General features: G+C 36.0%; 1 protein-coding gene across 3 annotated transcripts in view; it reads right to left on the reverse strand.

Moving 5' to 3' along the window:
- The window catches only part of Eif2b3 (eukaryotic translation initiation factor 2B subunit gamma), a 106748-nt gene that overhangs the window by 69212 nt on the left and 24082 nt on the right, over window positions 1-13454 (reverse strand). For all 3 annotated transcript variants that reach the window (XM_027937308.2, XM_027937306.2, XM_071617780.1), the window contains exon 4: window positions 3284-3443. In XM_027937308.2, the coding sequence (XP_027793109.1) occupies window positions 3284-3443 (160 nt within the window). The remainder of the gene's footprint in view (window positions 1-3283; window positions 3444-13454) is intronic.

Raw genomic sequence — 13454 nt, forward strand, 5'->3', positions numbered from 1 at the left:
TTTGTTTATTTTTATGTGGTGCTAAGGACTGAACCCAGTGCCTCATATTTGCTAAGCAAGTCCTCTGCACTGAGCTATAGACTCAACTCCTAAAAATGAAAAATCTTACCTGGGTAAAGTTTTGTTTTGTTTTGTTTGGGCAGTACTGAGACTAAACTGAGGGTCACTTTAATAAGATAACATAAAATACAATACTTCAAAAAGTATTAGGAATGAAATTCAAACTCTTTGGTCTGATCCCTGGAGCCTCTCCAGTCCCATCTGTTTCCCTACTATCCCATATTCACATTCCAGCGATATCAAGTTACCAGAATATATCACACTTTTTCAAAAAGTTAAGGGAGCCAGCTTAAAGGAACTTCCAGTTGCTAAACTATAAAGGATGGATAGATAGATAATAATTAATATCAAATACAATTAAAATGATACATAGGAGATAAAACCTAATGTGAAATGTACTGAAAAAGTTCTAATGCCAAGAAGAGTAACTCTAATAAGTCACTTCATTTTTAAAATTGAGTGTATAAAGGAGTACTGATAAGCAAAAGCCATTAAAATATAATATCTGTTTATAAAGTCTGATTGGATAGTTGTTTCTGTCTCTGTAAGTAGAAAAGGATGAATACAGGGAATTGTGAATAAGCAAACCAGATCTTGCAAAAGTAGAAACCATATCAAGAATAAAAGGACTGATCAGCACGAGCATTATTACATAATAATAAGGTAGAAAAATTAAACAACAATTGGAGCTGGGAATGTAGCTGAGAGGTGGCGCACTTTCCCTGTATGCTTGAGGCTCTAGGTTTGATCGTCAGTATTACAAGAACAATAAATAACTGTCGGGGCTGGAGTTGTAGCTCAGTGGTAGAGTGCTTGCCTTGTACACGTGAGGCACTATGTTCGATTCCCAGCACCACATATAAATAAGCAAATAAAATAAAGGACCATCAACAACTAAAAAAATATTTAAAAAATTACTGTCAAAAGTATCCAACAATTAATCTGTGCCAGTGATCACCTAAACACAAAAATCAATTAGCAACAAATTTAATTGTTACAGTCCAAAATTTATAGGACTGGAGATACAGCTCAGTGATAGAGCACTTGCCTAGTATGCACAGGGCCCTGGAAACAATCTCCAGTACAACAAAAACAAAACAAACAAAATTATAAGTTATCCAAATCCCCTAAAAAGGAGAACTAAAGATACAAACTAGATTATGCAACTTCTCAGAATGAACGTTATAAGTGGCTCTATTAATAATACTAAAATATTAATAAATCATACACAGATTCTAATAATTAGACTATGCCAATATATAACAGCAGGATAATAGGTTACATAATACTGGCTAAGCAAAATCTAAAGAATATATCATTTTAGGGAAAACTCCAAGGAAAAAACACATCATTACAGGAAAAACTAAAACTCAAAAAAAGTGTGGTCAGGCATGGTGGCACGCTCCTGTAACCCCATCGGCTCGGGAGGCTGAGGCAGGAGGATCACAAGTTCAAAGCCAGCCTCAGCAATGGTGAGGCACTAAGCAACTCAGTGAGACCCTGTCTCTAAACAAAATACAAAACAGGACTGGGATGTGGCTCAGTGGTTTAGTGTCCCTGAGTTCTATCCCCAGTACCAAAAAAAAAAAAAAAAAAAAAAAGATTACTATAGCTCTATAAAGATTAAAAACAAAAACAGCTCTATGAAGATTAAAAACAAAAATAAGAGGTACGGATATAGCTCAGTGATAGAATGCTTGCCTAGCATGAATGGGGCCCTGGGTTTAATCCCTAGCACCACAAACAAACAAACAAAGTACTACTGGAATACTAGAAGATAAGTGTGACTAATAAGTACCATGTTTACTGGCTAACTTGGGGCGATTAAACTAGTTAAAAGAAACATTAAGTTTGTAATAGCAATTTTAATCCTTAAAGGTATCTAATAAATCTGTAATCAAAGTTTAAACATTTTGTTTAATGTGATTTTATTTATTTACTTTTTTCTTAAAGAGAGAGAGAGAGAGAGAATTTTTTTTTTTTAATGTTTATTTTTTAATTTTCGACGGACACAACATCTTTGTTTTTGTATGTGGTGCTGAGGATCGAACCCGGGCTGCATGCATGCCAGGCGGGCGCGCTACCGCTTGAGCCACATCCCCAGCCCCTTAATGTGATTTTAAATTGGATTTTTTGTTTCTTATGTAGAGTTAGTCCTCTGTATCCACAAGTTCCATATATAGGATTCAACAAACCACAGACGAAATATTTTTGGGAAAAAAATTATGTCTTTAATGAACATGTACAAACTTTTTCCCTTTTAATTACCCTCTAAAAAAGTACCATATAACAACTATTTACACAGCATTTACAGTGTCTCAGATATTACAGGTAATATAAAGATGGTTTAAAGTATATGGGAGAGGTATATAGATTATATGCACATACTATACCATTTTATGTTAGGGAATGAGCATTCAGATTTTGGTATTGGTGAGTGCACATGCTTGTATCCATGTGTCCTAGAACCAATCCCCCACAAATACTGAGGGATATTTGCATATGCATTCAACCATGTAACCCTTAAATAGAATGCAAATAGTTGTAAATGCTCCTCTGCACGTGCAAAAGGACATTATAGAATCTAATTAACATTTACAAGCATTTTCTTTTTTTATTTATTTTTAAATTTGTTCTTTTTAGATATACATAACAGTATTTTTTTTTTAAGAGAAGAGGGAGAATTTTTAAATATTTATTTTTCAGTTTTCGTTGGACACAACATCTTTATTTTATGTGGTTCTGAGAATCGAACCCAGCGCCCTGCACATGCCAGGCGAGTGTGTTACCGCTTGAGCCACATGCCCAGTCCATGACAGTATATTTTTAAAAAATATTTTTAGTTGTAGATGGACACAGTACCTTTATTTATTTATATGTGGTGCTAAGGATTGAACCCAGTGCCTCACACATGCTAAGCAAGTGCTCTACCACTGAGCTACAACCCCAGCCCAGTAGAGTGTATTCTGACATATTATACATACATATATGGAGTATAACTTATTCTAATTAGGATACCATTCTTGTGGCATTTCACTGGTGGTGTATTCATATATGAACATAGGAAAGTTATTAAGTCAGCAACTACATCTTGTTTAACTTTACATTATTTACTTCTAGCACATCATTTATGATGTATAGCAGTTTCCCAATAAATGTTTCTTAAATGAAAGCATGAATGATAATTATAAAACCCAGCAAACAAATCAAACTCCAATCTTACCTGTTTTTTTTTTTCCTTTTTGACCTGGAACGGGTTCTAAACTATCTTGGCCTTTTCTCATTAACATGGTAAGTGATGCATCATAAGCTCTGAACAGGTCCACAACCTCATGTAAGGCGACATCTGTTATCAGATCACAGCTCAGGACCAGCACATCTGTCTGTCAAATGAAGAAGGAAAAGTACATCACAAAGAACAATGGATCACACAAATCATCCTCAGACAAACTTTTAATGGCTTAGAAGCACAGAAACCAGACAATATTTTTGAACCTTTTTAAACAGCAAAACAAGTAAAATAAATGGGTTGTTCTGATAGAACTGTATGGAGGAACATTTCTACTGCCCCCTTGCAAACCTTACTGGGCAGTCCTGAGACACCTTTAGAATCCTGGACTCTAAGAAACACAGTCTGAAAAGTACCACAATGTCTGTTTCCATGACTTCAGGATAAATTATCTTTATAGAACAATCACTTTGCTATAGTACTAGGAAATACCAAGACGAATATAATGTAATGCCCCATTCTTTAGAAACTCAAATTCTAAGTTATAAAAAAGTACAATACAATATCAGGTATACAAAGCACCCATTTAATCTTATAACAATACCATACAAATAGTATTGTTAATATTAATAGTCTTTTTTTTTAGATGAGGTCTTGTAGCTCAGTGATAGAGCCTGTGCTTACAGGCATGTGAGGAACGGGATTCAATCCCCAACACCAAAACAAATAAACACAAATAAAATTGATGAACGAATGAATAAGTCAATGAAGAAAAGATTTTTTCATAATGGTGGCAGGAGGGTCCCAAGTTCAAAGTTAGCCTCAGCAATTTAGTGAGCCCCTAAGCATCTCAGTAAGACCCTGTCTCAAAATTAAAAAATAAATAAAAAACAGGCTGGGGAAGTGGCTCATTGATAAAAGAAATCCTGGGTTCAATCCCTAGTACACTCCTCAACAACAACAACAACAACTACAACACCTCAAAGAATGATAGGTAAATATGAACAGAAGTGTTTTTCGTTCCTATGTTAACTTTCAATCAGAGTTAAACAAATAAGGTAAGGAGTTTCCAATCATTAGAAGTACTCAAGAAAACACAAGATTCTTGTAATGATTAATTTATCTAATATTTATTGAGTAATTACTCTATGCCTAGTTAGATCTTATTATGGAGCTTGGAGGAAACTGGGACTAGGAAGTTTCAAATATGAGTGGCTAACCAAGGCTATTTATTTTAAACCAATTTGTAACTATACATTCTACCATTATATATGTTTATCATAAATGCAGAAAACAGAAGTTCCAAAACAATCAAGTAGAAGACAAATTCCTTAAACTGTAATTTAAATCAACTACACCAATGTTTCTCAATAGTAAACCTACAGTTTCCCAAAGTGTCTGATTCCTGATTCCCACAGCCCTTCCTGAGTCCACCAAGGCAGCTCTTCTTTTTATCTTTTAGGTTTCTATAGAAACACTGGCTTTGAAAATTGGTTATGTGACTTTTAAAAAGTCTGAAAAACACTAAATTATTCCACTCAAAGGAATAAAGAGATTATTTACATGGAAATTTTTTGTGATTTTAATTTTCCTAAAATTTTAACTTAAAATCAAGATTCCTTGCTTTGGGTGGGAAAATGGAAGACTTCAACACATATCCCTCTCCAAGACTGTGCTAGGAATGGAATTCAGTTGCACCCCTGGACCTAACTAAGCTCATAGTCTTTTTATTTAGAAAGTGAGACTCAACCATCAGAATGCCTTGCCTTACTGCCTATTTCTGAAAATAGAATCCCTATAAATATCATATTTTCAGGAAAAAAATTTCTGAAGTCTACAATTCATCATTCAGAACCACCAAGCATAAACAAATCAGATAACACATATGCAAGGTAAAAAATAAACAGTGTGTAGAATCCCACTTACAATAACACTTAGAAAAGCAGGGCATATTGGCCATTATGAAACAGATACATAAAATTATCACTACAATGGTACAGAACATGCCCCTTTTCATCAAAATGAAAAGACAGTTTCCTAAGGAAAAATCTCCTATTTTCCTATAATGACCAATTATTACAAGTTGTTCCATAATTAATTGAATTAAGTGTACCTCAAAGTAAAGAAAATGGCTCTAATGCAATGTCTCTTAAGTGGTGACAATGCTGTCTTAGAGAATAAATGCTATTGTTATTCAATATCTGCAGAAGTGTTTAAATCCGTCAGAACCATGAATGCTGAACAAGTTTTCATAATTGTGAACAGACGTGTAGGCTCATTTCTTTCTTTGCTTTTAAATGACTTTTTGCTCAACTGAATACAAAATCTCCAAGGATCACAAGGATCAGATCCCTCCCCTCAATGTCTGGTTGCCATCTGTTCTCAGAGTGAAAAGAAAGGCATTAGTCTGAAAGAGGAGGCCCAGAGATTGAGACACTGATGTTGCTCCATTAGCTCCTCTCCTGCCTTTGTCCCAGAGAATACGCTATACAAGAGTCACTGAGATTTCCATCCTATATGCAACCCCACCACTTCCAAAGGAAGGTCTTTGCTGTCTCATCAATGTACTTGTTTCCAAAGCTGGAAACCCTGGATCAAACAAACAAAATTCTAAAAGAAAAACAAAATCATCCTTATACCTTCATAATACCTTCTATCTGTACATTTTTATAGAAGTTATAATTGGAAAAAAATGACTATTGCTTAGATTTTTATTCTAATAATACAAAGCCCATTCTAGAAATGCAAATGGCCTTCTACTAACTGGAGCCCAGAGACACAAACTGAAAAAGTGATAAGATCCAGAAGTATTTTTGATCATGTGTGACCACAGCCATGAATAAACATGGACTATCTGGACTATGAAGTAATTGTGTATCTGAAATGCAATCAATCTCAATGTTCTCTGAATGTGCCAACCCTCAGCTGCTTTGTGTTTCAAGGGAACAGTTCTTTTCTAACACCAACAGCCAGTCTCTTCTGCAGAAACGAACTAGAATCTCTGAAGATCTCCCTATTCAATATTCCACAATCCTCATTATGCTTTATTCTAAAACTGTGAGAGAAGTCAGGGCATTGTTAAGGGCAAAAGGCACAGCTCTGCATGATAACAAATATGCACTATTGACAGTGCAGAAACATACAAGGTCTTCAAGGGAAGGCAGCACTTTAGCTATTTAGGGAGAAATCAAGATACCCAGGAATTCAAAAAACAAACTGTTGCCAGTTAGTTTTGACTAAAGCAAACAAATTAAGCTCAGAAAACCCAATTACCAAGTCATGGCAAAGCCCAGAAATCTCTCACTACAAGAACATTTTCCATCAAGCCAAAACCATTGAGTAAAACTACAGGGGAAAAAATGCTAAATCAGAAAACCGGATGTGTGTGTGTGTGTGGTGGTAGTCGGGGGCGGTGAGGAGAGCTACTGGGAATAGCCTCTTTTCTTTTCCTGGCAGCTGTTCCATGACAGATTGTTATAAATAACACAATCTGGCAAACAATTTCCTACAGCAAGTAAAAAGAAAAACACACTCCACTGGGGAGTGGGGGGCGGGGGACACCCATCAGGGCATGGTAAACTACCATGCTTTTACCCACCCAGCACTTTCACAAACAATGGATATGGTCCAAATGACCACCCTCCACTCTGCCCAAGCCCATATGGAACAAATGAATTCAGCTACTTGGTGTGACTACAAATGGTCGCAATTTACATTTTCTTATGGTCCAACCCAATCCAATCCTCAAAAGCAGTTTGTGTGCTTTAGTAAACTTCAACAGTTAATTTAGATTTGGTTAAAAATGATTAGAAAAGTTCCCAATCTGTAGTCCTCAAACTGCACAGCAAAGAAGGTGCCCCTTTGTTTGCACTGAGGTTGGGGCCATAGGTGCAGGGAGGAAGGACCAACTCAGTCTGTAAGTAAGAAATTTGACAATCTTTAGGCTCAAGCCGAATGCTCTCCTTGTGTTTCTTAGCTCAATCATAGAACCACTACCAACCAGGATTAAAGTTGGCTTTGAGGGTATGGACAGTGATGTGCTAGATTTACAGTTTTAAAATAGAAGCTCAATATTTATAGTTCCTTCATCTTCCAAAGGAAGTTTCCCACTTCAGGTTAAGTAAAAATTCTATTTCTTTGTAGTAGACTTCTACTCATCTTTCCAGTGTGAAGCTAAAAAAGAAGTAACTGAGAATATGTTAGTTAAAAACAGGTTCTCTAACACTAAAAACACTAGTCATTTCACTTCAGGATTTAGATATATACAATATAATTTGTTTCCAAATTGCATGATTTCAAATGTCTTGGAATAGAGAAAAAACAAAAGCCTTTTTTGTTTTTGTTCTCTGAAATCAGACCTTTACTAAAATATATTAAATTTTATTTTATTTGTTTTTGAAAACAGGGTCTCAGTGTTGCTCTGCTGGTCTTGAATTCATATACTCATGAGTAGCTGGGATTATGAGCACACCATCAAGCATGGCTAAACAGAATTTATATTAAAATTTTGATATTTTTTCTTTGGTAAGTGACAAATATCTCGTAGGATAAAAATACTGTTACTCTCTAAGTCTAGGGAGAAAAAAGAATAAGAAAACATTACAAGACCATAGAACATGCTCTTATAATTACATTACATATTTTCTGCTTAAATTTGAATTTTATCCTGGAGCATGACATAGAAATATTGTCCAGTTTACTCAGATACCATGAAGGTTAGAAGATTAGAGGAGGATGGTTGAGGGCTGTGATTATGGGGACTTTATCACAATGAGAAAAAGACAGCTAATTAGTTAAATAAAGTAAAATAAAATGAAATCAGAGTTTAATCATCCCAAAAAGGCAACTTCTAAAATTTGTTTCTTATTAATTCCACATGGGACCTAGTGTAAGTAAAGCCTTCTTCAGGCCTCAGTTTCCTTGCCTACAAGAGAAGAGGGCTACGTCATCTCTGAAGTCTTTATGGTATAAAATTATATTATTACAAGAATCAATGTATTCTCAGTTCTTTATCTAGAGCTATGCTCTGGGTTAAAGAGGCAATAATGAAGGTGACCTTTAGGTTCTGAATTTCTCATCCAATTCCATGTATCATGAAAGATTCAAACATTTTAATTTTGATGCTTGGCAGTTTAATCAAGTTTGAAATTTTTTCTTTTTGCAATAGTAGGGATTGAACTCAGTAGTATTTTATCACTGAGCTACACCCCCAGCCCTTTTTATATTTTATTTTGGAGACAGGATCTTGCTGAGTTGCCCAGGCTGGCCTCAAACTTGTGATCCTCCTGCCTTAGTCTCCCAAACAGTTGGGATTGTAGGTGTGTACCCCACAGTGCCCATTTTAAGCTTGTATTCTTTTTTTTTTTTTTTTACTTTGTCAATGGGCTTTTAAATTTTATTTATATGTGGTACTGAGAATTGAACCCAGTGACTCACACATACTAGGCAAGCACTCTACCACTGAGCTATAACCCCAGCCCTAAGCTTGTATTTTTTAAAAATTAATAATCCAGGCATGGCATATACAGTGATTCTGAGATACTCAGATAAGTCTGGTAAAAAAAAAAAACCTATAACCAGTTAACTATCTTGGTTAAAAAGAAAGCTACTGGGCTGGGGCTGTAGCTCAGTGGCAGAGTACTTGCCTAGCACGTGCAAGGCCCTGGGTTGATCCTCAGCATCACTTAAAAATAAATAAGGTATTGTGTCCAACTACAACTAAAAAATAAATATTTTTAAAAAAGAGAGAAAGCTACTACTCAAGTTCATTCATTAAAGACTGTGCCTTTGAAAACTTTTCCAGCAACAGCCTGAGTTATCATACTTTTATTAGAGTTCTAATTCATATAGATTTCAGTTTGGAACCAATGGCTACACTGTATCTCCTCTATCAGCTCCTCTGGTTCCCTAAGGCTTTGTTGTTTTTAGGTTGAGGGCAAAAACAACTAAACTTGCAGGACAGTACAGTGGTGCAGGCCTGTAATCCCAGCGATTGAGGAGGCTGAGGCAGGAGGATCATAAATTCAAGGACTGCCTCTGCAACCTTAGTGAGATCCTGTCTCAAAATAAAAGAATAAAAAAGAGCTGGGGATGTAGATCAGTGGTAAAGTATCCATGGGTTCAATCCTAACCCCCACTTCCTCCAAAAATGAACTTTAAACCAGACAGCAATTTACTATTTATAGCGCTTGTACACATATTGTTGTTTAATTCTCATATAACCTATATCAGTTTTACATACACACATACACAAAAAACAACGGCTCAAAAACAATATGTGATCTGCCCCTCTGCCATCACCTTGCCTCCAAAACCAAACCAAACCAAACAAAAAAACTAAAAATAAAAAAGCACAGCTTGCAGGGCATGTTGGCTCACACTTATAAATCCCAGCCAGTAGGGAGGCTAAGGCAGGGGAATTGTAAATTGAAGGTCAGCCTAAGCGACTTAGCCAGACTTTCAGCAATTTAGTGAGACCCTGTTCTCAAAATAAAAAATGAAAAGGGCTGAGGAAATAACTCAGCAGTAAAGTGCCCCTAGGTTCAATCTCCAATACCAAAAACAAACAAAAAGATCACAGCTAATAACAGTAGTGCTAAATGAATCGAGGCTCTCTTTAAATGCACTTCATCATGAAATCTGGTCAAGCATCTTTTGTTTAAAACCAAATTATATCTGATGAAAAACTAGAAGACATGTTGTATTTCAGAGTAACTGTGAAGTACTATGTGAATGAAATACTTTTATTGAAATTAATAAATCTCTTGTAATGATAGCATCCAGATCATAGAATGTAACAACATCACCGTGACTTGCACTTTTCAAATCACTCTTTGGAACAACACATTTTGAAAAAGACTGATAAGAGAGACAGAAGAGGTTACAAGGCGGGGTTGGGGATAGAGCTCAGTTGGCAGAGTGCTTGACTCACATGCACAAAGCACTGGGTTTGGTCCCTAGTATAAAAAAAAAAAAAAAAAAAAAAAAGAGGTTACAAAGATGCCGAAGAGTCTGTGAATCACAGGAACCAGGGCTACTTAGCAGAAAAGAAGAACCTGGAGACCTAGTAACTGAAAGACTGCCACAGGGATAGAAAAATAATGAATTTTTTGATTGCTCAAGGATAGTATATGATCAAAAAGTAGAATTTAAGAGGCAGACTAATCAATTCAGCATTAGAAAAAACTTTCTAATACTTTGAACCTCATAAGAAATCCTGTCAGCCTAATGGAGGTTTTCAAATATAACCTAGTATAATCTCCATGGGAAATATTTGAGATTTTTTTTTCTTCTGTCTTTCAGAGCTGGGAATAGTACTTGGGACCTTGCATATGCTAGGCAAGTGTTATTCCACTTAGCTACATCCCCAACCCCCCATGGGAAATATTTGAGAATAGATTCTTGTGCAAGGTATAATTCTATCTGATGTCTTTTTTAGATATTTTCTAACTCTATGGACCTGAGAGTCTATCGCTCTTGATTTTAACATACCTCTCTTGATTTTAAAATAACTGTTTAGGACATTTACTCTGTCCTTCATACTCTTCCCTAACCAAATGGCCTGAAGGTAAAGTAGATATCCTCTTTGCTTCTCATTATCATTTCAGATCTTCTCTCTTTTCTACTACCTCAGCTCATTTGAAATGCATAATAACAGGTGATAGATAATACCTATTCCTTCTAGTTGCAATCAGCTTCTGAGTTTCCTGTCACACCCTCTCCTTCATTAGAGGTTTTCTTTTAAAATGTATTTATTTATTCTAATTTGTTATACCTGACAACAGAATGCATTTCAATTCATAGTACACATATAGAGCACAATTTTTCACGTCTCTGATATACAAAGTAGAGTCACACCACTAGTGACTTCATACATGTACTTAGGGTAATGATGTCCAGCTCATTCCACTATCTTTCCTACCCCATGTCCCCTCCTCTTCCCTCCCTCCCCTTTGCCCTATCTAAATAAGTTCCTCCATTCCTCCCATGCTCCACCCCCACCCCACCCCCATTATGGATCAGGATCCACATATTAGAGAAAACATTCAGCCTTTGGGTTTTTGGGATTGGTTTACTTCGCTTAGCATGTTATTCTCCAACTCCATCCATTTACCTGCAAATGCCATGATTTTATTCTCTTTTAATGCTGAATAATATTCCATTGTGTATATATACCACAGTTTCTTTATCCATTCATCTACTGAAGGGCATCTAGGTTGGTTCCACAGTTTAGCTATTGTGAACTGTGCTGCTATAAACATTGATGTGGCTGCGTCACTATAGTATGCTGTTTTTAAGTCCTTTGGGTATACACCAAGGAGTGGGATAGCTGGATCAAAGGGTGGTTCCACTGCAAGTTTTCCAAAGAATCTCCATTCTGCTTTCCAGATTGTTGCACCAATTTGCAATCCCACAAGCAATGTATGAGTGTGCCCCCCCCATCCTCGCCAACACATTTTGTCATTTATATTCTTTTTTAAAAAAAATATTTATTTTTTTAGTTATAGGTGGACACAATATCTTTATTTTATTTTTATGTGGGGCTGAGGATCAAACCTAGTGCCTCATGCATTCGAGGAGAGCCTCTCCCTCTGAGGCCACAATCACAGCCCCTCATTTATATTCTTATTTTTTATAACTTTATTTATTTTTATGTGGTGCTGAGGATCGAACCCAGGGCCTTGCACATGCGAGGTGAGCCCTATACCGCTGAGCCATAACCCCAGCCCCTCATTTATATTCTTAATAGCTGCCATTCTGACTGGAGTGAGATGAAATCTTAGAGTAGTTTTGATTTGTATTTCTCTAATTGCTAGAGATGTTGAACATTTTTTCATATATTTGTTCACTGATTGTATATCATCTTCTGAGAAGTGTCTGTTCATTTTCTTGGCCCATTTATTGACGGTTTATTTATTTTTTTTGGTGTTAAGTTTTTTGAGTTCCTTATATATCCTAGAGATTAGTGCTCTACCTGATGTGTGTGTGGTAAAAATTTGTTCCTATTCTATAGGTTCTCTCTTCACCTCACTGATTATTTCTTTTGCTGAGAAGAACCTTTTCAGTTTTAATCCATCACATTTATTGATTCTTGATTTTATTTCTTCCACTATAGGAGTCTTGTTAAGGAAGTCAGGGCCTAATCTGACATGATGAAGATTTGTGCCTACTTTATCTTCTATGAGGCACAGGGTCTCTTAGTCTAATTCCTAGGTCCTTGATCAACTTTAAGTTGTGTTTTATGTATGGTGAGAGATAGGAGCTTAATTTCATTTTTCTGCATATGGATTTCCACTTCTCCCAGTAGAGGTTTAATAGTGTCAAATAAAGACAATATGAACAGACATAACTATTTACTTCCAAAATATTGCTGATATAATAGTAAAAGGATTTTTTAAATGGGCATAAGCCAACAAAAACAGGAAGAATCTTTGGGCATGATGTAATCTCAAGTAGTTCAAGAAGCTGAGGTAAGAGAGTCACAAGTTCAACGTCAGCCTGAGCAACTTAGCAAGACCCTGTCTCGAAATAAAAAATAAAAAGGCCTGGGAATATTAGCTCAGTGGTAGGTAGAGTGCTCCTAGATTCAAATCCCAGTATGATGGGGGGAAAAAAACATTAATAATCACAGAAACTTAGGACTTCCCAACAAAACTAGTTGCCAAAAACAATGGAACAATGCCTTCAAAATTCTTAGGGAGGGCTGGTGCTGTAGCTCAGTGCAGAGCTCTTGTCAAGTATGCGTGAGGCACTGGGTTTGATCCTCAGCACCACATAAAAATAAACAAATAAAATAAAGGCATTTGTTCATCTACTACTAATAAAAAATTTAATTTTTAGGGACCTATTTTCTGAGAATTCTATCCCTAGTCAAACTAGCAATCCAGTATGAAGATAGAATAAAGAGATTTTTCAGGCAAACAAGGTCTCAAAAAATTTAGCTCCTATATACATTTTTCAGGGAGCTCTAATAAATTTTCCATAAATATAAGGGAGTAAAGGAGACTATATATTCTAGGGAAAACAGCATCAAGTTCACGAAAAATGAAAATTGAAACTTAATGATGATGATGAAAGGATAACAGCTCTGCACTTGGCATGAAAGGCAACCAGTACAGACTAAAGTAAGTTGGAGGCTCTGGAAACTTCCTTAGGAAGATGAAAT

The sequence above is a fragment of the Marmota flaviventris genome, chromosome 10, assembly GCF_047511675.1.
Source record: "Marmota flaviventris isolate mMarFla1 chromosome 10, mMarFla1.hap1, whole genome shotgun sequence".
In the NCBI taxonomy this organism is placed as follows: domain Eukaryota; kingdom Metazoa; phylum Chordata; class Mammalia; order Rodentia; family Sciuridae; genus Marmota; species Marmota flaviventris.